A 27168-nucleotide genomic window follows, 5' to 3' on the forward strand; every position below is an offset into this window, starting at 1 on the left:
TAAAAAGGAAAAACTTGTCAAAGATATTTATATTATAAAATCTATTTATTTATTATCTGCTGCTTATACAGTTGACCCCTGAACAACATGAGGGTTAGAGGTACTGACCCCTGTGTAAGTTGAAAATCTGCATATAACTTTTGACTCCCCCAAAACTTAACTACCAGGAGCCTACTGTTGGCCAGAAGCCATACTGATACCATAAACAGCTAACACATATTTTGTATGGTCTATGTATTCTCTGTATTCTTACAATAAAGTAGGCTAGAGAAAGGAAAAGGTTAAGAAAATTGTATGGCTGAGAAAATACATTCACAGTATTATACTGTATTTATGAAAAAAAAAATCCAAATATAAGTAGAGCTGTGCAGTTTAAACCTGTATTGGTCAACGGTCAACTGTTCACGATCAGACCAAAGAAATCATTCCAAAGGGTTTACTTTAGAAGTCACATAACAGAGGTGGGAACCTCAGACCCTGGTCTTGAAGGGCCCCGATGCACTTTAGACACTACAGTGATTTTTCTCACCGGCTTGGTTCACGGCTCAAGTAGCAGAGTCAGGGTAGACAATATAGACTGCATGAGAGTTCGAACATCATCTGTCCCACATACCACCATCCCAGATGGCATCCCACTGTGCTTGTGAGTCCAGTGGATTTGGAGTCCTCCCACAGTGGATTTGTCACCACTGACCTATAACAATTGCAATGACACATCCTCCCTGGAGACGGGCATTTGCCATCCCCCACAAGACTATTCAAGAACAAAATAAACAGTGCTATTAATTTACTTTTTGCAATGCTATTAAAAGAAATGCTGCTGATGGAATCGTGAAGGCTTCTTTCTCCATGCAAATCTAGGAAGTGCAGAGTACTGCTAAAGATCCATTCCCAAATCTCCATCTGAAGGTGTGCTGGCATTCTTTTTTTGCCCATATGGACCTTGGAGAGAGTTGGGCTATTTGTGATTACTCTCAAGTGTGACTTTGATTCTACCATTAGTTTGTAATAAAACTCACCCATATGGTAGAAGAGCTGTTGGGAATTAATTTTATTTTCCAGTTACCACTTCCCTTCCCTTCCATGTAATCATCAGATCATTCCTTATACATATCAAAAGTGACAATTAGAAGAGCAAATGCTATGTTCATGCAAAAGATGCCACATGACGTCAAAAATGATTTACTTACCAACAATCTAGTAAGTAAGGGAAATATCTTTACTGCACAAAAAAAGAGCAAAATCAGAAGGAATTTTTAGAAGACAATTTACAAGAAAACTGACAGTCAAAATTCCAATTCTATTTTACATGAGAAAGCTATACTACTTTTTTGTTTTCAGAAATGAACAAACAAGAACACCCAGCAATTGAGCGATACAAAATATCCTTTTCTCTTCTTAGCAAATAAAAATAGTTTAGCTTTCGGGAAACCTGCCAGTCCTTATCACAATTTATTAAATACTTAAAAAAAACCAACAGGCATAAGCAATTCTAAATGTGCTGCCGGTGTGTTCATTTTATGGGACTAAAGTGTGAAATGTGCCTGACAGAAGTCCTAAAGAACTTAAAAAACACAAGTGCTGTCAGGATACCACAGACAATCCCAAGCACCAGTCCTAGAAGACATCTTTATTGTAAATGCGTGTTTGAAACTCTATGGCTTTCAGTGACTAGGTAGACTCTTGTCTCAAACCAGACTAAAAATACCTGAACCTTTCTCACTGGGAAAGAAATCATACTCTGATCACATGCCATTTCTCAGTTCTTCTAAATATCAAAGAACTGTATTTGCTTTGAAAACAAATTTTCCAAAAAGGAAAAATGCAAGCGATAACTGGCTATCCACAAACATGTATTTTATTCAGGGCAAAGTAATTGTACTACAGTTGGGTCAAATGACTTGGTATAGCTCAATGTTAATGGGAAATTGAGAAAGGGATCACTGTTTTTCCCAGATCTTAAAAAATAACCTAGTGAGTTTTGTAATTAGGAGCAGATCCATGGTTTGTAAAGGCTTTGTAAACTTTACTGAGGCTTGTAAAGTAAAGGCTTTTGATTTGTGTTGTTCATCTCCATCATCCTTAGAATAATCAGAACAACTTAGAATTGGTTTGCTAGTCTGGGCTATGACAATATAGTCAGAAAAGTCATTTTATCAACCACTGTTTTAAAATAGGCATTTTAATAGAGCAAGACAACTTTATATAATTGTCATAAACGACAAGACCAATTAAAGTTCAGTATTTAGGTCAAATTTCCCAACACCTGGGCCGTCCAAGTCTACTGAATGCAGCCTGAGAAGAGGTGGAAGGAGTAACAGCAGGTCAGACCAGAGCCTGAGGTGCTTGGCGACTAGAACAACAGTACCTTTGGGGATGGTGTTCACATCGTTGTTGACTTGGGATGGTGTGCTTTTCAGCCTTTCTATCATTTCAAAGATGCCACCGAAAAATCCCACGATTCAGATGGTACAGAGAACACAAATATGTTGACAGCCACTGTCCTTATGGTTTCTCCTCTCTCCTCTCCTGTGCAGAATTGCTCTCAGACTTCACCAACAGCAACCTAAGGGTCAAAGCACCCAGTGCTTCTTCTCAGATACTCAACTCCATATGGATTTTCCTTCTCAAAGCCCTGCCTAAACCCTCAGAGTTTCCTCGGAGTATTTCTTGCTCTTCTGCCCTTGTTCTTTCCCTTTCCTTCCTCTTCTATCTAGGCCTTTTCTCCCTCCTCTCTCTAGTCTCAGGGTGATCATGCCTTGCCCCGTGATTCTTATCAGACCTCTCTGCATCTGCCTCCTGTGTTTGCTTGAGCACCATCCTCCTTTCAACACAGGACTTCTGTCTGTCTGCTGGACATCAGCATGTGCTGATGAGAGCCTGAAGTCACTCAGGGGAAAACTGAACTCATTTCCTTCCTCACAAGACTTTCTACTTCCTTATTTCTGTGAACAGCAGGAGCTTCAGCCACATGAGTAAAAGAAATGGCTCCTGTATCAGGTTGATCCTCACTCCCCTTTTAAAAATTTAGATTTTTTTTGTTTGTTTTCAGTTATATATGCATACATTGTTTTAAGATGCAAAGTCTTTTAGTTCTGGAAAATTTTCTTGAATTTCTTTAGTACTGTTTACTTTCCACGTCCTCTTTTTTTTGCTCTTTCTGGAAGTTCCATTATTCAGTTATTGAAACTTGTGGATGGGTCCTCGAATTTTCTTATAATTTTGCTCTCCCGTCTTCCAGTTTCTTTGTCGTGTTGCTGTACTTTCTTGATTTCCTCAACTTGAGTACATTTCTGTTATTTTCCATTTCTGCTATTATTCATTTATACAAAGTTTATTTTTAATGTATTATCTTTTACAACCACTTATCTCTGAAGATAATCATAGATTAACTTCCTCTCCACTTTATCTGTCTAGTTTGTTTTGGCTTCTCTTCCATGTTTAGAGACTTTCCCCAAATGCTTGATGATCCTTGGCTGTTCACTCATACTTAAGAGTTGGGCATTTCAATGCCCATCAGGAAGTCTATGCACATGGGTACAGTTTGTGACCATGGGCTTCAGAGCAGGGTGACTTGGTGGAGAAATTTCCCTGGGGAACCCTCCAGTGTATCTTCAGATCTTTTCTTTGGGTTGGTCAGATTCCTCAGAAAAGTGACATCTGGTCTCTGGGTCGGGGGGGGGGGGGAAGGCTGGGGACAGCAGTGGTTCTCAGCATTCAGTTGTCTAATTCATCCCATTTTCAGTGTGCCCTGCCTATCCTCAGATGTGCCTGGGGTTCCCCAGTCCCAAGACCCTGTTTTACGTTCTCTGGAAAGTAAGCTTCTCATGTACCTGAATCAGAGAGTGCACAATGGTTTAACTACATGAAATCAGGCAGAGGATCTAGAAATAATTCTCGAATAGGCTTTCAATCAACCATTCCTTGGTTCACAGTGTAGTACTTGGATACTCCTAAGTCTTCAGGGGGATCTACCTGGTAACCAGGATGCTTCTCATTTTTCTCCATTGCAGCTAAGGATTTGGTTCTCTTAGGTCTGCTAAATCAGTCCTTGTGTCTCATTGCTCCTGATTTTGGCTCCTTTACTCTTGTCGTAGTGGGTCTCTGCAGGGAGAGCTGGATGCAGGTACTCAGCCAGGACTTGCTGCCCCTGTTCCATTTCCACTGCCCTTAACTCCAGTGGGGTTTCTGCAGGACTCTTTCTAATCTTGCTACTTGTCCACCTAGCCACTATATTGCTACCGAAGTCACTTTTTCCCAAACAGAAAACCCGTCTTTTACTCAAAAACCTCATTGCCTCTCCATTGCCTATAAAACACTCCACAAACTCCTTATCAAAGGTCCTGGATGATCTGACTCCCCCCACCCCCCAATATCCCTTTCTGGCACAACTTATCATGAAGAAGAGGATGAGAGGATGTTGGAACCCGACTGCCTGGATCCATTCTCTTGGCTCTGCCACTTTATCAGCTGGGTGATCTCGGCCTAGTTACTTAATCTCATCTGCAAAACAGGGATTATAATAGTACCTGCCCTCCAACATTATGGTGAGGATTATTAGAGCACTTACCACAGCGGCTGGCACACAGGAAGTACCATGGGAACGTTAAAGGTAAGCCTCTGCACGCCTGTCTCCTCCAGGAGATTATCAAGTCCTCGGAGAGGGCTCTATTCCCATTGAGTCAACATTTGTGGGATGCTTATAATGGGACAGACATGATGCTCTCCACTAGGGACTATGTAAAAAGAGCTTGGCCCATGAAGACTGACTAATGATTAAAATAGAAGGTGACAAATGCTACAATACAGGAAAGAACACAGTGAAGAGAATAGAAAGCAGGTAAGACCCAATGATTCAGAACAGTGGGGGAAGGCTTCACAGAGCCAGCATTTAAGATGGGGCTTGAAGAAGGAATCTGTAAGACAAAAGGTTGTGCTGTTAAGACAGTGGGGGGGGGGGGTGGGGGGAGAATGACAGGTGAGGCTGGAGAAGCAGGTTGGGGCCAATTGCACAAGGGCCCTGCATAACCTGTTTTGAGTCTGTATTTTGTTTCAACCAGTTTGTCAATTTCACCATCCTCCCAGGCTGGCAGTCCCAAAGACAATTTGGGGGTGTTACAAGTATTTTGTTACTAATAATAGCTGCAAGGCAGCTATCTGGCAATTATTTAAAAAATAAATTCAAACCCATCCCCCCAAAATGTTCAAGAAGTCAGACATAAAAGAACACATACCCTATGATTCCATTTATATAAAGACAAAACTGGGCAAAATTTAGTCTATGTTTTCCCAATTCGGGATAGTTGCCTTTCCAAGTGGATAGTGACCAGAAGGGGATCTAGGCAGAATTTTTGGGCTGCCAGTAGTTTCTTGATGAGGTTACTAGTTCCACAGGTATGTTGTTTATGAATATCCATCAAACCGTATACTTATATGTGTTCTTTGCTTTATCTATTTTTAGTTAAAACAATAAATTAGATTCATACTTAGTGCTCACTCAGACACACGTGTTCACTTCAAGAAGAGGTGAAGCTACAGACTGGGAACTCGTCGTGCAAGTATCATTAGTTTGGTGTTCCTTTACAGACTAACTCAAAATTGAGTTCTTGGAGGGCGCCTGGGTGGCTCAGTTGGTTAAGCGACTGCCTTCGGCTCAGGTCATGATCCTGGAGTCCCGGGATCGAGTCCCGCATCGGGCTCCCTGCTCAGCAGGGAGTCTGCTTCTCCCTCTGACCCTCTTCCCTTTCGTGCTCTCTATCTCTCATTCTCTCTCTCTCAAATAAATAAATAAAATCTTTAAAAAAAAAAAGTTCTTGGATATTCTGAACAGCCGAGGATAGCCAATGTCAGTCACTTTCACCACTACTAGGGCTTCCTGAGAGCATGTGACTAATTGACTTATACCCAAGGGTCAGAGACTGAAATACCAGCACTCAGTGTACACAGAAGATGGCCCTTCCCCTCATTTTAGATATAACAAGGGGCTGATGGTTCCTTATTAACCTTATAGAGAAACACAGCTCAAAACTGCATCTGTACAAGCATGGCTTTTAAGGCATTCAACGTGTACGTACCCTTAGAAGCATAAAGAATCACGTTTGTTTTTTTGCTTTTCTGAAAAGAACTTATTTTCACACACACACACACACACAATCTCTGTACCTAGTTAAAAACAAATAAATAAAAAAGTAAAAGAAGATATATAATGAGAAGTCAAATCTTTTACTTTAGATCTGTTTCTCAAGGTAACCACTGTTAGAACGTCTCATATATTCTTATATAAATATTTTATAAACACAGGAAAGCATATATAAATGTGTAAGTGTATTACACTGCTCCCTTCTTTTCTTAAACAAATGGGAGGCCCATATATTCACTTTTGTTTTTTACTGCAGATGTAAACATGGATACAGCTCATTCTTTCCACAAGTATACAGTATTCTATCGAGTATATATATTATCTTATTTAACCAGATAAAATTTATCTTTTGCTTTTGCAAACAAAGTGCCTCAAATACCCCTGAATACACCTTCTTTAATGTGTTTCTTAAATTATGTAGAAACTGCCCCAGTGTATACCAACTCTGTTACCAAACTTTTTGACCTCTGCATTTCTACTACCATTAGCATCTCATTGCTATCTTACGTAGGAATTCTCTATTTAGTTCCGCTGATCTTTCCATTTCTACCCGAATGAGTACTGACCTGTTTTGATTACCACAGTCTTACTGCCTCCTCTCAAAAAGAATGCAGAATATAATTATTCATATCACAATTTATTTCTATTTATTTTTATTATTTTTTTAAGTAGGCTCCATGCCCAGTATGGAGCCCAATGTGGGGCCTGAACTCATGACCTGAGATCAAGACCTGAGCTGAGATCAAGAGTCAGACACTTAACTGACTGAGCCACCCAGGCGCCCTTCACAACAATTTTAAATAGGAAAACTATCTACTGATTAAAAATTTGCTTTAAAGAACAGACTCATGTTCACAGAATAGACCATACACATACAAATACAGAGAGCTAATCTCCTCTCTTAAAAAAAACCTGCTAAGATTTTAAGTTTTTTACATATCCCATTACAAGTAAATACCTCAGAGGGAAATAATAAGTACACTGAGTTAGTGTCCCTCCTAAAATTCACATCTACCCAGAACCCGTGAATGTGACTTTATTTGGAGGTAGGGTCTTTGCTGATGTAATCAAGTTAGGATGAGGTCACACTGGATGAGAGCGGATGTTAATCCAATGACTGGTGTCTACAGGAGGGAAATTGGATACAGACACACAGGGAAAACCTCACGTGACAACAGAGGAAGAGACTGGACTGACACAGCTCCAAGTTATAGAATACCATGGAGTGCCAGCAGTCACCAGAAGATAGGAAGAGTCGGGGAAGGATTCTTCCCCAGCAACTTGAGAGAAAGCATGGCCCAGCTGACACTTTGATTACGGACTCCAGAATGACAAGAGAATAAATTTCCCTTGTTTTAAGCCGCCAAGTTTGTGATAATTTGTTAACAGCAGCCCTAGCAAACTAAGAGACTATCCATCTCAGATTTGTGTTAAGTCTGAACCACTGTAAATTTCAAGTGACATAAAACCGTATCAGGTGACTTGTCATTTGAGGTATCTCTGTCAGTCACTAGGCTACTCTGAAAGGGCAAAAAGATAGACTTGATTTAGAAAATGCTTTTGAGGGTATTTATTTATTTTTACAATTATCTCATTAAGGCACAATTTATATCACGCCATGTCACGCCTGGAAATAAAATGCTACTGTTTCACAAAGTGTTCATACTCTCGTTATATATTGCCTCAATATGTTTTAACAACTTCAAAAGTGCCGTGGCATTATACGGGAAAAGATTTTTCTTCTGCAGACGGTAAATGGCACCTTGTAGCTCTTCAAAGCACTTCAGTGTTGTGTAAGATATTCCCACTTCAGAGAAGTTATCTGGGACTCTATCACAATCAACAGAGAAGGGATTATTAGACTGTTTTGGAACCAGAGGCCTTGATTGAGGCTCTAGGCGAAGTTGTTTTTTATCCATACCTGTTCCAACTGGGTCCTGAGATTTCTTCATTGCTTCTTGGTGTAAAGATGTTTGTTTACTGTTTGCTGAGTGCTGGTCTGTGCCTTCTGCTTCAGAATCATCAGAGCTGTCATAATTTACCAGATTTTGAGAAGCTCGTAGGGGAGGCAGACTATCAGCCTGGAGTGTGGCATGGGTCTCCCTGGAAATCACAAGATGGCTCAGAGATCCAGAAGAAACATTAGAAGCCCAAGAGATCGAAGCATGAGCACTTCTGGGAATACCAGGAGCAGCGGAAGGGCTAAGTTCTGTTTGGTTCCTGCTTCCGTCTTGGACAAGTGAGGAGCCACAACCAGAAATATTTATGCTATCTTTAGATTCAGTTACGTCAAAATACTTGCAAATCGTGAAAAAATGAGTCCAATCTTTTTGCAGTAATTTTAAATATCTAACAAAATATTCAAGGAAACAGGTTTCCGATGAAATCAAAAAGTCAAGAAGAACTGAAGAATCAAATCCTATGTTTTTCAGTAAGAATAAGAAAATACAGTGTGGATTATAACCATACTCATGTGTGTGATGGTTCCACATTTCTTTTTCTTGGGTCGAGCTTTCAGTAGCTTTACATTGTCTGAAAATCAAGGTAACAGAGACCCGAGATTAATGACTGTTTACAAAAATAACATTTTTCAAAAATAACAGTTTTAACTGATATAATTCACATACCACAAATTCACCTAGCAGATTATTTTATACGCATTATTTTAAGAGAAAAAAATTCAAAACAATTTCTTCCTCTACAAACTCCATGTAAATCTAACTCAATAAATAAAATCCACAGACTTCGGTAGTTCTAGTTACTGTCTGCCGAACAAAAGTCCTCTATCCTCCTGTCTCTTGACATCAGAGTTCCCTCATTCCTACAGGTAACTGATTACATGGGGTAAGATGGGGCTGGAGACTGACCTCCTTCCTTTCCTTCCACGTTCTCCTCCAGGGGTGGGCACGGGACCTAGACTGACCAGTCAGCGCTTCATGCTTCTGGCTACAATGACTGTTTTCAACGTGAATCTGTGACCCCAGCGGGCCAATCAGATTCCCCCACCCTGGGACTCTTGCTGGAGATATTAAAGATGATACTGTAAGGCTGCTGTAAGCCAGGCACTGCTGGAAGCCCCGCCTGAGAATGAATTCAGAGTTGCAAAATACAGGAAAAGAGCAATGATCAACGACATGATTGAATCCCTGTATATACAGTGTATATACAGTGATCTCTGATGCCAACAAGCCCCTTGGAATGAATTTCTGTGAGCTAATAAATGCCTTTTTTGTTTGTTTGTTTTTTATTTTATTTATTTTTTGCTTAGACTAGTCTGTGTTGGTTTCTATCCTTTACAACCAATCTTAACTAAAAAAGTTACATTAAAAAAAATACAAATGGCATGAGCACATGCCTCTCTGGACACACTGAAGTGAAGAAAGTTGAGATTTAATTCAGAGGCTTCCTCTTCCCTGAGCAGTAAGGAGTCAGCTCTGAGTACAACTAAGATCTATTCTAATCGGATAACAGGCATGCGCATTTTCAGACTGAATTTGTATCTCACCGTTTGGGAGCCTAATTCAAATCACATGCAGGCATTTTGTGTTCTTGATTAGAACCTTTTGAAAATTGGCTGCAAACACTTAAGAGTCTGAAAGCAGCCACTGCATAGGGCCAGAACACAAGTACGACCTGGAAGCACCGCACTGCGCCGTTGGGCATTAGTAAGAAAGTCCTTCCTCTGACGCCAAGAAAGAAATGGAAATCAAGCAAATACTTGAGGGTTTTAATAAAACCGAGCAGAAACAGTGTAAAAGGTCATCAGTTACGAGCTTCATAACCATTTACAGATATTTGCCACAGGATGATATGACCCCATGTACAGCTGCTTTAATAAAGCAGGAACAGGCTCAGCACGCCAATGTCTTCAGTAACACAGCTTCATGACCAACCTCAGAGACCCGCCTCAAGTTGCTATCAGCCCCCATGCAACCATATAATAAAATGAAAATATTGAGCTGCTGCTTTGGTTACTGACAAGGCTGAGGTTACCTTTAAAAAGGCAAAAATCACCACACTGAAGCTCATGATGGAAAAGTTAGGTGACAAGCATTTTAAAACATCCATTAAATGAAGGTTTGGACAACGGTACGAGCTTGCTCCTGCTTGCAAAGGTAAAACGGATGAAGCTAAACCAGAACCCGTGCTTTCTAGCCCCCTCCAGTCTAGTTCTACTCCCCCAGGTCTGCCTACCCAGCCAAGTTTTCATAATGAGAACTCAAGTGTAATCTCATTTTCATGTAGGGCAGGGTTAAAGGAATTGGAACTTACAAGGAAACCACAAGATTGTTAGGGATTTTTCTTTTCCCCTTAATGATGGAAAGTAAACAGTATGTCCAGCACATTATTAAAAATGTTTTCTGCTTTGCTGGCACGTAGTTAGAAAAATTACTTTAAAATATACTAGCCTGGTCAACTTTAGGTAGATGCCTAGTGATGCTTTGGCAGCCTCCAGCATGTCATCATCTTGTTCTATGAAGACCTTGGAGATCCACTCACATGGATTGTGTGACTGAAGGGAGGGCTGAAGGTGAGGCTTTAAGAAGGTCAGTAACTCACACATGAAACTCTGTAAATCAACTTCAACAAATGCAAATTTCAAAGAGTGGGCAACTGCTTATGAATACATTAATATCTTATTATAATTTTATATATAGGCATCTCAAGTACTCCAACATGGATTATCATAATTCACACTTTCAAAAAGCCTGTGAGTTAGGGAATCTCTCTACTTTGCAAATTCGGAAACTGAATGTCAGAGGATACAATTAAAATGTATCCTCTTGAGTGAGTGAATATCATCTATTCACTGCAAGTACCAGATAACTATTTTGGAGAAACTAGAGTTACATGAATTCTTGCTAAAAGTATATAAATAAATGAATAAGTAGGAGGCAAAAGACATCACTTCACTGGATGCCACAGCTGTCTGTTACCAGAGGCAACAGTGCAACCAAGCAAAATCATTTTGCCTTTAAAATAACAGGAAATTTTTTTTTGTTTAAGTATTAAAAGAAAGCACTACTGTTAAGCATAAAAACCAAAAAAGGTTTTGGGGAGTTTTAACTGTAATGTAAAACTCTGAATTATAGAACATATGCCACCTAGTGTTTTAAATTATAACCGCACAGAATGATATCTAGTGTGCAGTAATTACAAGGTAAATGACATTCAAAGCAATTCAGGGAAGTAGCTGCTTACAATTCAAACCTTTCACTAAAACTCTATGCCGCATGTTTAGAGAAGTCTACTATTCCTTTTTAGCAGATGAAATGGAGGACATGTCTTCCCCAAAACCTAAATTGAATATCCTACTTTAAACAGTTGTCTTTGGACTGAGTTAAGATCCTGGACATTATATGCAACAATTTCTTAACCAATGTAACTTCTCACATGTTAGTTTTAATTCACTTTCTAGTTATTGATAATCCATGTTACCCAATTTTATGAAGGAAAATACGAATGAAATACTACAAATTTCTGAACTGAACTGACTTATATCACTTGCTTTGAGGTGCTCAATAGCACCTCTTTGTTTTTAACCTTAGTCATTAATTAGGCCATACAAATTCAGTTTAGCCCACAAAATGTTGACATGTTTCTTGTGTAATTCTAATTTTTCTTTTTTAAAAGAAAATGTAATAAATTATAACATGTAGATTTAATTAGTGGAGTTACAGTCCTGAGATTTGAAAATTATGAATTACTTTATATCAGTAAACAATTACTCATTACTTTGTACACAAAAGGAGTTCAGAGAATTACCTTTCATTTCATTTGCTGAAGCACAACTTTGAAACTTGATTTCTACGGATTTAATGATAAGTAGGCTTGCTGCTCTGAGAATAACATGATCTGGACCAGGGACATGCTCACATGTAGGTTGAATTTCATCTCCACCAAAGCAGGGAGGTTTTCCATGGACAGACAACGTCCTCAATAAGCCCAAATCCACAGCTCGCAAAACAGCATCAGCTAAAGCCAAAATATCTACATCTAAATGCTGATCTGGTGGCATTACGACAGGGCTAGATCCCCGAAAAAGGTCTTCACCCACTTTCCAGAGAAGGCACTTCTTGATGAATATGATGAACTTCCTTTTGACAAAAGCCTGAACAGGCCAGGTAATAATGTCTAGCACACAAGAAGGTTTCAAAAATAAAATCCTCTGGCAAGTGAAATGTAGCTTCAGATGGATTCTGGAAGCTATAAGAAGTTCAAGTAATTCCAGGGAACATATCAAGCTGTTTATTATTTTAGATGTATCTTGACAGCTTTCAAAATGCTGAGAAAATAACGAATTGTAAAAAACTTCAAAAATAGTGTCAAAAGGAGTCAAGAACTGCTTTAAAATTTCTGCAATGATAAAAACAGTAATTATAAACAAGAGGAAAAGTGAAGGCTTCTTGAAACACAATTTACAATTCAATTTTTATAAATATTATCACTTTACAAGATGAAAAAATGGATGTGGACTGTTTAATGTGAACAAATGGAGATACACAAAATAACAGCTAATAAGACGTTAATGTGAACAAATGAGGATACACAAAATAACAGCTAATATATAATACACACACACACACACACACACACACACACACACACACACACAATAGAGTATTACTCAGCCATGAAAAAGAATGAAATCTTGCCATTTGCAATGACACGGATGGAGCTCAAGTATGTTATGCTAAGTGAAATAAGTCGGTCAGAGAAAGACAAATACTATGATTTCACTCATATGTGGAATTTAAGAAACAAAACAGATGAACATGGAGGGGGGAAAAAAGAGGCAAACCAAAAAACAGACTCTCTTTTTTTTGTAAAGATCTTATTTATTTATTTGGCAGAGAGGGAGAGAGAGAGAGCACAAACAGGCAGAGCGACAGGCAGAGGGAGAGGGAGAGGCAGGCTCTCAGCTGAGCAGAGAGCCAGACGTGGGACCTGATCCCAGGACCCAGGGATCATGACCCGAGCCGAAGGCAGACACTTAACTGACTGAGCCACCCATGTACCCCCCAGAAAACAGACTCTTAACTACAGAGAACAAACTGATGGTTGCTGGAGGGGAGGTGGGCAGGGGGGATGGGTTAAATGGGTGATGGAGATTAAGGAGGACACTTGTGATGAGGACTGGGTGTTATCTGTAAGTGATCAATCACTAAATTCTACTCCTGAAATCAATATTACACTATTTTTTAACTAGAATTTAAATAAAAACTTGAAACAAGCAGAAGAATAACAGCTAATAACCACAGTTAATTATCCATTTTACAAATATCAAAAGGGACATATAATAGCTTTAATTTTTGCCTAATAATTATAGTCTTCAAAAAATTTGGAGTGAGATCCTTTAGTTTTTCGTACTTCAGGACAGATCAGATGCTATAAAGTAAGTTTTAATCTTCATTATAAACATAATGTTCCGGGGCGCCTGGGCAGCTCAGTTGCTAAGCGTCTGCCTTCAGCTCAGGTCATGATCCCGGGGTCCTGGGATGGAGCCCCGCATCAGGCTCCCTGCTCACTGGGAAGCCTGCTTCTCCCCCTCCCACCCACCCCTGCTTGTGTTCCCTCTCTCGCTGTATCTCTCTCTGTCAAATAAATAAATAAAATCTTAAAAAAAAAAAGAAACATAATGTTCCTTGGGAGCAAAAGAATGACATTTATCGGGAACCATAATTTGTACCTGTTTTTTGTGAACATGTATCTTTAAAGATTTCTTTTATTATAACAGTAAGTGTCCAGAGGCAGTATACTGCTTTCTCATTTTCAGGGTATTCAGAAAGATTTTTTTGGCAAAAAGCAATCCAGGAATTACTAAATGTTATCTACAAGTGAGAAAACAAAAAGTAGCAAGTTATAATAGAAAATTTTCTTTACAATTGCAAATTACCTATTATATACAATACAGCTATAACATTGTTTACTCCCTTGCCAAAAAAAAAAAAAAAGTCTAGTATTTGGTAAAACAAGAAAGACACAAATATCCTAATATTCTTTAAGTAAAAAAATTCAATGTGCCATAGGAATAAAGGCTCAACAGGGAACATGAAAATATTAGCAGTCATTATTTCTAGGTGGTGGAATGATGTGTGATTTTTATTTTGTTCTTTATACTTTCTCTCATTTCCCAAATTTTCCACTACTAAGGCCACCATTTTGTATTTAGAAAAAAGTTACTTTGAGAAAGGAATAAGTAATTATAGCTTAAATAAATCGGTAGATGCTTACATTTATTAACTAATTCAGAGATAAGAGAAAAATCTGAGGCTCAATTTGTTTGTATTTTTTTCATCATGCTGAGGACCATTCTTAAAATTTATTTATATTGAACCTGTAAAAACGGTCTTGGTCTCCAGCAGAGGCTCCTAAATCTTTTTTTGGAGAAAGGGAAGCAGGCCTACCTGCTCCTTTGAGAAACTGAAGAAGTTATAGACTGACGTGAAACCCATCCTTCGGGTGAAGAATCTGATTTATAATGACTTATGACATATTTAAGACTCTAATCTTTGATACAAGTCACTATTACGTTACTACTCCACTCTTACACTTTTATGGATTTATACGTTATTAAAAGAGCAAACATTTTATTGATACAAACACTTGAAGGGTAAATCAAATGCCAAAGAACAATTTTAAAGAAACTATGAAAGAAAATAGCATAACTTGATTACTTATCTTACCTTTTCTCTCAATTGGAAATACAGAAGTAGTGCAAGGCACTTTGCAGCCATGTGAGATAACAATTTATCCGAGTTTTGGAACATACAGGTCTACGGGAAAGCAAATAAATTTACCCACTATTACTGAATGTTTTTAAACTTTTAAAAAATTTTTTAATTGTTATGTTAATCACCATACATTACATCACTAGTTTCTGACGTAGTGTTCCATGATTCATTGTTTGTGCATAACACCCAGTGCTCCACGCAGAACGTGCCCTCTTTAATACCCATCACCAGGCTAACCCATGCCCCCACCCCCCTCCCCTCTAGAACCCTCAGTTTGTTTTTCAGAGTCCATCGTCTCTCATGGTTGGTCTGTTTTTAAAACTTTTGTTTTAAAAAATCTAGATCTAAAGAAAAACCCCCAAAACAACAACAGCAAAAAAACCCCATAAAAAACAAATGGCTTACTAATTTAGAATCGATGTCAGATGATTTTAAAAGAATTTTAATTATATCTCTGTATTTCTCCTTTGCACGGAAGTCAGTTTCAACAGACAATATTCTGGTTATCATCACTTTGATTACTGTTAACTGAAGGAGCATTACTTCCCGGGCGCTGCATATCGGCGAGTGTTTCTTCAAACACACAGGCACTACAGAAATGGTAGCCAAATTGGCAGAGGATGGCTGATGCTTGTCCTGGACACCATGGGGGTCTGGGCATTCTGAAGAGGGGGCTGTAGAGCAATCTTGATCCAAAGATGATGGGTTGAGATAAAAGATGTAATCATGGTTCTCATTTTCAAGTGTGGCTCCCAGAAGTACCTTCCTGTATAATTGTTCTAAAACGTCAAAGAAAGCTTTCATTGGGACTGCCAAAATATATCTCATGAGAAAGCTGACAACTCCAAACTGTAAATATTAATCTCAGAAATGCAACAAATCTGTAAGATGTTTCTTCGGGAAAACCTAAAACAGGAACGGTAATTTTAAAATTAGCGTCATATACATCATATTACAGGGGAAAGGCATCTGTTTTCCCTTAATCATTTAGCCCTCTCAAGTTAAAAAAAGGTAATACTGACTGCTTAATTTCTAAAATGGAAAACTGGTAATAAGAACATTATCTTAAGACTGTAAAAATGAAATGGATGCTTTCCATACAGATTGAAGACCATAAATTTAATTTTATCAGAGCAGAAACTTTACCTTTCCTCTAACATTTCTCAATGGGCCATGAGGGCCTCTCAATCTTGGCACTACTGACATTAGGGGCTGGATAATTTTGTTGTGGGGGAGCTGGCCTGTGCACCGCAGGAAGTTTAGCAGCATTCCTGGCCTCTGCCCGCCAGATGCCAGGAGTACCTCCTTTGGGGGGGGTGGGGGGCATAACCATGCAGGCTGACACCCACAGGGCCACCTCCAATTAATTAACCTTCACCTTCAACTTACAGATAAAAACCTAGTTAGATCGCTGTGTGGTCAAACTACTGTGATTATTGATGATTAATTCACAACTTAAAATTAAATAATAGGAAGATCCTTAGCCTGGACTTTCAACATTAAATAAAAAATGAAAAATGCCAAGAAAAAGACAAAATGTTAAGCGAAAATAATCCAAACGTGAGCATACTGTCCTTGTAGCTGGATACAACTTTAGACACGCCCGCTGTCCCAGGACAGACTCTGACAAGATAGAGACCAGCAAGAAATGAGGAGAAGACAAAGGACTTTTAGGGTCAGACGTGGCTTATAAAGCAAGGAATATGGACAATCATTGATAGATGAGTATTAAAGGAAATATTATGGGTAATACAAGTATTAATGTAGTTACTAAAGAGCAAGTGTGGCTGGGAGAAATTTAAGACTTTGGCAGAAGCTAGAGATTACTGAATATCCTTCCAATGAAATGCGGAGCCTCTGGGAATTATATGATCCTTTGGGGCTCAGGCCTTTCATTGCCTTTGAGCTATTTCACACCTTTGTAAATTTGTTGATTGCTGATGGCAATGCAAATAATTCTTGTCTATAGACATGCAAATAATTGTCTGGTGGAGGGTCAACCCTCCTCTCAGCGGGAAAAGCCAGGTTTGCTTCTATTTGTAAACTCAGTTCAACATTCCTTTACTCCCTATAAATTCATGGTTCTTTAACTTTTCCTTTAAAACGGTTGTGACATCTGCCTAGTTCTTTCATTAGTTAATGAGTTAAATAAAATTGCTGATACAAGTTCATTTTGTATGGGTCATGACTTTGTCCTTTCCCAATTTATCCTTTAATAAAGTCCAAGGACTTTCCCCATCTACTCCGGCCCATTTATAAATGCCCAGTCCATCTTTAACCTTGGTCCTCACTAGAGGAATCCTAGGAGGGCCGTCACTTACATTGGGTCTCACTTCTACAGGATGGCCCACTGATCTGCCCCTGGTCTTTACCTTTCCCCTCCCTCTCCACTGGTTTCTTCCCCCTTGCTTAGCTTCTAAGGAATTTCAATTCCGGATCACCCCCACAGGACAAAACTGCCTTGTTTTCGTCCTATAGTGTAAAAATAAGTTTTAAGAAACCTATAGATGGTAACTTAAAGTTAAGAATGAAACTTTCTCTGGTAAAGTTTCTCTGAATCCTCTTTTGAAACTGTGGTGAACATCCCACATGATTTGGAAACATAACTAATTATCGGGAGCCTTGTTCCATCTGATAGTGTTCAATGTTATCTGTTACCTGAACACTGTGCTCCCAGAAAGCAAGAATGATTAATGTTCCAAGAAACGGCTCACCATATTCCCAGATAGGCCTCACCTCTACGCTTCCACATTGATTCCCCTTGTTTCACAAACCCCCACATTTCCTCCTTCTTCTTTGAGAGGTGTCCCATTAATGAACATTCTACCTGTTGCAATAGCCTGAATAAAATCATCTTAATTGGTGAATTTTATCTGCCACAAACAGAAACTAGCTTTCATATTCTACTTCAGGGTCCACTTCCACTGTATTTATTTCACTTTATATTTTGGTTATAACAGTAACATTTTTTCCCAATAAAACTATTGACATCTTTTATTGAAGTTGATATAAACTATTACGTTTTTATATGTCAAATATTCTGTGACAATAGATTATTTTAGGTTTTAACTAATATCACATGCACAAGTCTATTATAATTTTTAGCTGCAAATGGAATTCTTTTTATTTCAATTCCATGGCAGTAACAATACTTCCATTAAGGAGCACCTGGGTGGCTCAGTCAGTTGGGCGTCCGACTCTTGGTATTTGCTCAGGTCATGACCTCAGGGTTGTGGGATCAAGCCCAGGGCTCCACACTTGGCACGGAGTTTGCTTGGGATTCTCTCCCTCTGTCCCTCCCCCTGTGCTTCCTGTCAAATAAATAAATAAATCTTAAAAAAAAAAACAAAAAACACTTTCAATAATATTTCTATAAATCTTAAGCCCTTAAATTTTTCCATGAATGAGAATAAGATTGTGGGTATTCAACAATTTTTGACCTATAAAAAGGGCCATTTCAAATGGTTCAAACATTTCAGCATGCAAGACTAAAGTGAATACCAGTAAATAAATAGATACATAGATAAGCAAGTAAGCAAGCAAGCATTTCAGGGGGGAAATGGGCCATTTTCTATCATCGTAGGACCCAGGTTCTTTGATAAGAGTGGTTGTGAGTAATCAGATTGAAAAGCATCAGCTGGGGCCCACAAATGCCAGGCAGGTATAGGGTGCCAAGGACAGGCTGCCCCAAAATGTGCCACTCTGGCACAATGATTATTTTAAATAAAAGTTACTTCAGAGAGAGCCTGTGCAGGAAGGACACTCAGACCCTCCTCTGTCCCCCTGAAAACAGGAAATAAATCTCCCACGCAAGAGGTATCCTCCCAGTATCAGGAGATAGAGACAACCTGATCTCCACAGATAGGAAATTTAGAGCCAGCAAAGCTGTATAAACAACCTTTTTTAATTTTTACTAATTTACTAGCACAATCCAAATTCTCTTAAGAATTCCTTACTAATTAAAGCACGCAAAGTTAAGTTTTCTCTGCCCTGTCAATTCCTCACAGATTTATTTTCTCTTTGTCTAAAAAGCATAAAAACTGCCCATCTCGGTCATTTCTTTAGGTGTTAACTGTCATTCCTGGGCCTCTTGCACATGTAATAAAACTGGTTTTTTTTGTTGTTGTTGTTTTTCTGTTAATCCATCTCATATAGATTTAAGTCTTAGTCTAGCTGGAAGACCTTGAAAGGTAGAGGAAGAATTTTTCCCTCCCTTCACAGGTACCAAATAGGTACCAGATAGGTACCAGATAGGTGCTAGGCTGGTTACCTCATTACAGTATCTTTTAAAATATTGATTTTGGCCAAAGAAATCTACATTGAAACAAATGTCTGTGGGTAGCCTATTGAGAACTGTAGCTTTTTTTTTTTTTTTAAAGGAATTAAAGTATTAAAGGAAAAGACAAATGCTGAAAAAATGAACTAGGGTATTTGACCAACCAGACCTTTTTTTCCTGAAGTGTCTGTTACAAGGGTAGTAGATCTCAAGCTCTTTTCCATGCTGGTCTGGAGGAAGGTGTACCTCTCAGACAAGTTTTTAAACCAGCTATACTGGATATATGGGAGAGATCTGTCTAGCCTGAAAAGGAAACAAATATTATGGAAGGTCTAACTAGGATAAAAAACGGGTAGCATTTGGGGCGCCTGGGTGGCTCAGGTCATGATCCCAGGGTCCTGGGATTGAGCCCCGCATCGGGCTCCCTGCTCAGTGGGAAGCCTGCTTCTCCCTCTCCCACTCCCCCTGCTTGTGTTCCCTCTCTCGCTGTGTCTCTCTCTGTCAAATAAATAAATCTTAAAAAAAAAAAAAAAAAAGAAACGGGTAGCGTTTTCAAAGAGATTTTTTTTCAGAAAATACCTCTTGGCAGAGGAGAATGAATACTAGGTGGTCAAAAGGGGTACCCAATACAACATAAAATTTACCTCAAGTCTCTCTTTTACTGTTTAAGTACTATAAATGATTTGAATTGTGTATTCTATTCCTAAGAAAAGCATACGTGTCTTAATATAAAAGTAATATATTCCCACTCATCTTCACACAAAGTCGATGCTTCAGGAATAAGAACTGCTAAAGTTTAGGGGCACCTGGGTGGCTCAGATGCTTAAGCGTCTGCCTTAGGCTCAGGTCATGATCGCGGGGTCCTGGGATCAAGCCCCTCCTCACGCTCCCAGCTCAGCAGGGAGTCGGCTTGGCCCTCTGCCCCTCCCCCAACTCGCGTGTGCGCGCGCACACATACACAGAGGCAAGCACGCGCTCTCTCTCAAATAAATAAAATCTAAAAAAAAGAAAAAGAACTGCTAAAATTTATTGAGTGCCTACTATGTACCAGACACCGTTCTAAGTGAGTAATAGCTTCACAACTTTATGAGGTGGATAATTATCATACCTATTTTACAAATAAGGAAATTAAGGCGAGGAGAGATTAAGTTACAGAGGTAGTTAAGTGGCAGAGCCAGGATCTGAACCCACAAAGTCTAATATCAAAGCTTGTGGTCCTCCTCAAATTTCCTCTGATGCTCTAAGTCTCAGGAAAATGGATGAATACTGAACTTCTAACCAGCTTCCTAAGTGAAAGTAGTAACTCACACAGTCTAATTTTTAACAGTTTCTAGATTTTCTCCCACAGTACTGTAAATCAGAATACCCATTTTTCACATGCTGCACAACATCTAAACTCAAGGCAATTACTATACAACTTCCTAATGCAAACCAAGATCAATTTTTTTCAAAAGACACTCAGCAACCAAAGGTTAAAACATTAATCAGGCCATCCCATTTGATTGAATTTTTATATTAAATTACTTTTAGAAGCTACATCAAACCCTGGATGAAAAGCCAAAATATCCACAGATCATATTTTGAGTATCAGCCCACCAACAGTTTAAAGGCAGTATAAATATGACTAAGACCTTGGTTTTACTTAACTTAAAATAATTTCAACCTTTTACAAAAATTAACTCAAAATGCATCATGGGCTTAAAACTTAAAATAAGATTTTAGGAAAAAAAGAAAAAAGCAGGAGAAAAATCTTTAGGATTCAAGGCTAGGCAAAAAGTTCTTAATCTTTGCCCCCAAAGCAGTCTCTAAAAAGTAAAAATTGATAAACCAGAGCTCAACAAAATTAAAAACTTTTGCTCTGTGAAGGACCCTATAATGAGCATGAAAAGACAAGTTATAGACTGAGAGAAGATATTTGTTATTCACATAATCAAAGGGTTAGTATCTACAATATATAAAGGATTCTCAAAACTCAGTATTTCAAAAATAGTAATAATTAGAAAATGGGCAAGAGACATGAACAGACCTTTCTCTGAAGAGGATAATACAGATGGCAAAAAAGTGCACAAAAAAGATGTTCAATCACATTAGCCACTGGGGAAATGTAAATTAAAATCACAGTAAATACTATTATCACTATGATGGAAATAAAAAATAGTGGCACCAAATTCTGGAGAGGATATGGAGAACCACACTACTCTTACGTTGCTGGTGAGATTATAAAATGGTATAGTCACTCTGGAAAACAGTCTGGTAGTTTCTTTAAAAAACTAAACATACTCTTAACCATATGTTCCAGCAATTGCACTCCTTGGTATTTACTCAAAGGAGCTGAAAACTTATGTCAACATAAAAACCTGCACACAGATATACAGAGCAGCTTTATTCACAGTTTCCAAAATTTGGAAGCAGTGAAGATGTCCTTCAGTGGATGATAAACTGTGGTACAATGGAATATTTATTCAGTGCTAAAAAGGAAGAGCTATTGAGCCATGAAAAGACATGAAGGAAACTTAAATGTATAGTACTAAGTAAAAAAAGCCAATCAGAAAAGGCTATATACTATATGATTCCAACTATATGACATTCTGGAAAAGGTAAAACTATAGAGACAATAAAAAAGATCAGTGGTTGCTAGAAAGGGATGAATAGATGAAGCACAGATTTTTAGGGCAGTGAAAAGACTCTGTATGATCCTATAATGGTGGATATATATCATTGTATGTTTGTCCTAACTCAGAGAATGTGCACCAACCAGAGTGAACCCTAGCATGAACTATGGACTTTGGGCGATAATGATAATGTAGGTTCATCAACTGTAACAAATGTTACCACTCTGGTGGGGGGATGTTGATAACACAGGGGAGGGCTATGCATGTGCGAGGGGCAGGAGGTATATATACAGGAAATTTCTATACTTTCTGATCAATTTTACAATGAACCTAAAACTGCTCTAAAAAATAAAATCTTTAAAGCAAAATAAGAAACTAAATATGCAACTACTGTATGACCTAGTAATTACATACCTGGGCAGTTATTCCAGTAAAATGAAGACTTATAGTCACACAAAAACCTGCATATGAGAGCTCACAGCAGGTTCATCCGTAATAGCAAAAAACGAGATAACCCAGATGTCCTTCAATGCATGAATGGTATACTACACAGCAGTAAGGAAAGAACTATTGATGCATGCCGTAATTTGGATAGTTCTTAGGGGATTATGCTAAGAGAAAAGCCAATCTCAGAAGGTTGCATACTGTGTGGTTCCATTCTTGAAATGACAAAATTAGAGAGATGGAGAAGAGATTAGTGGTTGCCAGAGGTTAGGGAGCCCCCCCCTGGAACTTGGTGGGTAGGGTTATAAAGGCCAATATAAGGGTTCCTTGTGATCATGGAACTGGTGAAGGCAACACTAACCAACATATGTGATAAAAATTGCATAGAACTAAATATACACACAGATAAATGAACAGAAGTAAAAACAGGAAATCTGAACGGGATCAGTGGATTATACTAATCCTGGTTGTGATATTGTACGATAGTTGTGAAAGATGCTACCATTGGAGAAAACTAGTCAAAGGGTACACAAGATCTCTCTGTATTTCTTACAACTGCATGTGAATCTATAATTTCTGAAAATTAACAATTCAATTAAAAATATAATAATTTCAGGGGTGCCTGGGTGGCTCAGTCGATTAAGCAACTGACTCTTGATTTCAGCTCAGGTCATGATCTCAGGGTTGCGAGATCAGGACTGTGAGATCATCAGGTTGTGATCAAGCCATGGTGGGCTCCATGCTCAGCAGGGAGTCTGCTTGTCCCTCTCCCTCTGTTCTTCCCCCTGCTTGCACTCTATCTCTAAAATAAAAAAATAAAATCTTTTAAAAAATATACAATAATTACAGCTATAGATATCAGCCTTCTAATCCCAAGTGTTAATATGCATAGGATTTCATTAATATCAACTAAATATATATGTAAACGTATTGGGACTTTGATTTTAAAAATTCCTAGACAGAAAACTGAGCAGAATGGTATTTTAAAATGTTAAAAAATATTTTCTTAAAAAATATTCCTAAGTAATAACTAGGTAGAAATTTTAAGCGCATGATCTATTTATTCATTAGAAGGCATTCTACCATCACCCAATTTCAAAATTATTAAAAAACAAATTGCTAGTAATTTAATCCTTCTTTTATGCAGATAACAATAATAAAAAAGATGCCACTATCTCTTTTACGAGATTTTCTTTAAATAACCCATATATTGAAAATTCAGAAAAATAATTACTTCCATGGTCAATGTTACAATGAAAAAATGCTTTCCTTTATATGAAAAGCTACTACAGTTTGCCAATCGGCTAGGAAAATCAAAATTGGGCTTTGGCTTAAGGCAACAGTAGGTTCAAATCTGATCATAGCCCAACTGGTCACTTAACGTATATTGCCCCGTTAATGAAGATGCTGTGATTCTAAAGGCAGAAATAAATAATAAATAAATAAACAAGTAAATAAATAAATAAGTAGTACTATATCCAACTAAAAAGCTTCTGCACAGCTGAATAAATCATCAACAAAATAAAAAGAAAACCTATGGAATAGAAAAAATAATGTTCACAAACCATACATCTGATAAGGAATTAATACCCAAAACATATAAAGAACTCATACAACTCAAAACAAAAAACCACAAATAATCCAAATGGGCACAGGAGCTAAATAGACCTTATTCCAAAGAAGATATATGAAAGGCCAACAAGGTACATGAAAAGATGCTCAACATCACCACTCATTAGGAAGATGCAAATTAAAACTACAATGAGATATCACCTCACACCTGTTAAAGAGTCACCATCATCAAAAAGAGACAACAAATGCTGGAAAGATGTGGAGAAAAGGGAATCCTTGTGCACCATTTGTGGCAATGTAAATTCCTGCAGCCACTATGGAAAGCAATATGGAGGAGCCTTAAAAAATTAATAGAACTACCATATGATACGGCAATTCCACTTCTGAGGTTATATCCAAAAGAATCAAAAACGCTAACCTGAAAACACATCTGCACCCCCATGTTCCTAACAGCATTATTTATAATAACCAAGACATGGAAGCGACCTAAGTGGATAAAAAAGGTGTGGTATGTATAAACGATGGAATATTATTCAGCCATAAAAAATGAGGAAATCATTCCATTTGTAACAACATGGATGGACCTTGAGGACATTATGCTAAGTTAAATTAGTCAGAAAAAGACAAATACTGTATGATCTCACTTATATGTGGGAATCTAAATAAACAAAAAACAAACCCAAACTCATAGCAAAAGAGATCAAACTTGTGGTTATCAAAGGCAGAGGGTGGGGTGGTGGCGGAACTGGAGGAAGGTGGCCAAGAGGTACAGACTTCCAACTATAAGTTAAATAAGGTACAACACGATGACTATTGCTGACCCAGCTGTAGGATACACAGGAAAGCTGCTAAGAGAGTAAATCCTAAGAGTTTTCACAAGAAAAAAAATTTTTCCCCTTTTTCTTCTTTCATTGCTTTTTATTATGTCTATAGAAGATATATGTTAGCTGAACCTACTGTGGCAATCATTTCACAATAAATGTAAATCAAACCATCATGCTGTATGCCTTAAACTGATACAGTGACGTGTATCAATTATTTCTCAATAAAATCAGGGGGAAAAATGTTGGGATCTTTAAGTGTTCAATCTTCCATATCCTCTCTCTTCTTAGAGCAATTTCATGGACTCTCTGTGTCTTCAATTACTATCTCCATGTTGTTTTCTTCTACCTCTCAGTTTATGGTGACTGTATCTCCTAGGCACCCAAGCTAGAAATCTGGACATCTTTCTGGACCCTTCCTCAGCCCACTTCTCTCCACCCTCACTGGTACTACTGCAGTACACCACTTCTACCCCAGACAACCAACAGATTTCTTGCTAAATGGTTGTTTCTTAGCCCACCCTACACCCACTTTCTTCTGAAAAACCTCTTCACTCTCTTTAGGATAAAGTCCAACCCCCTGGACACAGCTTAGCAAGTCCTTCAAGATCTGCTTCTTGGAATTCCCTCATCAATCTGCCCCACAAACTAAGCTACAGGCTTTCTCTAAAGTCCTCAGAAACTGTGCACTTTAAGGGTTCCAAAGCTTTGCTTGGCATTCTTTCTAAGCCACATTCAACCTTCTCCCTCCCACTCTCAACCTTTAATTTGAAAACCTGCAGTCCCAGGGAAGCCTTTTACATATCCAACTCAGGATTAGGGGGCCCTGCCAAGTGCTCCTTCAGCCTATACTACAGTATTTATCTCACTGCATTGCCTATAATTATTTTCTAGTTTGGTTTCCCCACACTTTGACTATGAGCTTCCCTGGGCAGGACTGAGTTGTTTGCTTATATAGGTCAATAGGTAGCTCATGAGGAAAGCACCAAAACATGTATTCTTGAATGAGTGATAGTGTAAAAGAAAACATCAGGGGGCAAATTGAAAGTGTCTGCAGTGACCCCCATCTGACACACAACATCTTAACATATCTCATTACATAAAAGCAATTGATACATCAAATTACTTCCTTTACATAATTGAGTAGGCCATTCCATGTGGACATTGGTGGTAGCCAAATGTCTGGTGTATTGGATGACTCAGTTTAAAATAATGGCAGCACTTTTTGGATTACTGTAATAGCCTTCCACGTTTGCAGTAACCCTGCTCCAGCTAGTCTTTTCCATTGAGCAGCCGGCCAGTGATCTTTTCAAAACATAAATACGATATTGTAACTTCTCTACTACCATGTCTTACAAGGTCCTGCAAAGGTCTGCCACCTGTCCCAACATCCCCAATCTTAATACCAATCATTCTCCCTCTTACTCACTCTGCTTGATACGCTGGTCTCCTTTCTTGCAGTTTCTGTTAAACAGCAAAGGTCATTCCAGCACCAGAGGCTTTGCACTTGTTGATTCTACCTGCTTGCAAAATTCTTCCCTCCTCCTCCCCTCCCCCCATACCCCAGATCTCGCCTTGGTTGGTTCCTCCTCATTCACATCGCTGCTCAAATGTCACTTCCTCAGAGACCTTTCCTGACTACCTATCTAAAACAGCCAACACGTCCCAGTCAAGCTCGATCCTTATTCTCCTTGACTTTCTTTATATAACCTAACCCTACGTGATAATTTTATCTATCTCCCCTGTTAAAGCGAAAGCTCCACGAGGACAAGTGATTGCATCTACCTTGTTCACTGTTGTCTCCCTAACGGCTAGAACAGTGCCCGGCCAATAAACACTTGCTAAATGAATACACGCACTCAATAAGCTTGTCCATCTCGCGTATTTTCCATTCTCCTTTCCCCCTCATTGTCAGAAATCCGTGAGGGTCGCTGTCCTTGCAGGAAAGCTCTTGAAGCGTAACCGCCATCCCAAAAAGAGTCCTCTTTTCCTCACCGGGAGAGGCAGGCCCAGCCTGGTAGCAGCTAATGGGGCCTCAGGGACCGAAAGATGAGCCACGGACCCGGCACCCTCGTCTTAAGAGCGCCGAGAAGCTGCGGCACTTGGCGTCCCTTTCCTCGCTTCCTGGGGACTGCCGCCTCCCCAACCTTAGACCCCTGAACTAGCCTCTCAGCCGGCCGCACACACGCCTTCCCCGCCGCCGAGCTCCGCTGCCACTCCTAGTTACCTGCCGGAGATCCGCCTTGGGAGACTCAGCCTTCTCGCCGCCATTCGAAAGAACAGGAGCACCTTCCGGGCCACCGTAGTTCGCGGAAAGCACACGCTGATCTCTCCTTCCGCATGCGCAGAGATCCCGTTCGGCGTACAGTGTCTCTTAGCAACCGCATTGAGTCCCTCCGCCAGGGGCGGAGCATCGGAAGCCACAGGGGGGAAGCCGAGGGGGAAGTGAGTGAGACCAATCGGAGACGAGTCCCAACCTCGACCGGCACGCCTCCTCTAACTGTCGCGAATGCGCAGACAGCTTTACGGCAGGCGAGGGGTGGGGGCTGCTGGGGGTAAGGAGGAGAGA

General features: G+C 39.1%; 1 protein-coding gene across 4 annotated transcripts in view; it reads right to left on the reverse strand.

The window, feature by feature from the left end:
• Window positions 1-27163, reverse strand: part of LINS1 (lines homolog 1) — a 41988-nt gene extending 14825 nt beyond the window's left edge. The window contains exons 1-8 of one of the 4 annotated variants that reach the window (XM_088024965.1): window positions 26827-27159; window positions 26029-26063; window positions 15280-15780; window positions 14827-14916; window positions 13830-13971; window positions 11906-12496; window positions 10549-10720; window positions 7695-8671 (exon numbers count right to left, since the gene is read on the reverse strand). In XM_088024965.1, the coding sequence (XP_087881091.1) occupies window positions 7789-8671; window positions 10549-10720; window positions 11906-12496; window positions 13830-13971; window positions 14827-14916; window positions 15280-15702 (2301 nt within the window). In that variant the 5' untranslated portion in view covers window positions 15703-15780; window positions 26029-26063; window positions 26827-27159 and the 3' untranslated portion in view covers window positions 7695-7788. Of the gene's footprint in view, window positions 1-7694; window positions 8672-10548; window positions 10721-11905; window positions 12497-13829; window positions 13972-14826; window positions 14917-15279; window positions 15781-26028; window positions 26064-26826 lie in introns of those variants that run through there. The other 3 variants (XM_028122806.2, XM_028122805.2, XM_028122803.2) reach the window with 3 other exon arrangements.
• Window positions 27164-27168: the final 5 nt, after the last annotated feature.

The sequence above is a fragment of the Eumetopias jubatus genome, unplaced genomic scaffold (genome assembly GCF_037043125.1).
Source record: "Eumetopias jubatus isolate StellerSeaLion01/CBP00866 unplaced genomic scaffold, mEumJub1_p1.0 scaffold_7, whole genome shotgun sequence".
In the NCBI taxonomy this organism is placed as follows: Eukaryota; Metazoa; Chordata; class Mammalia; order Carnivora; family Otariidae; genus Eumetopias; species Eumetopias jubatus.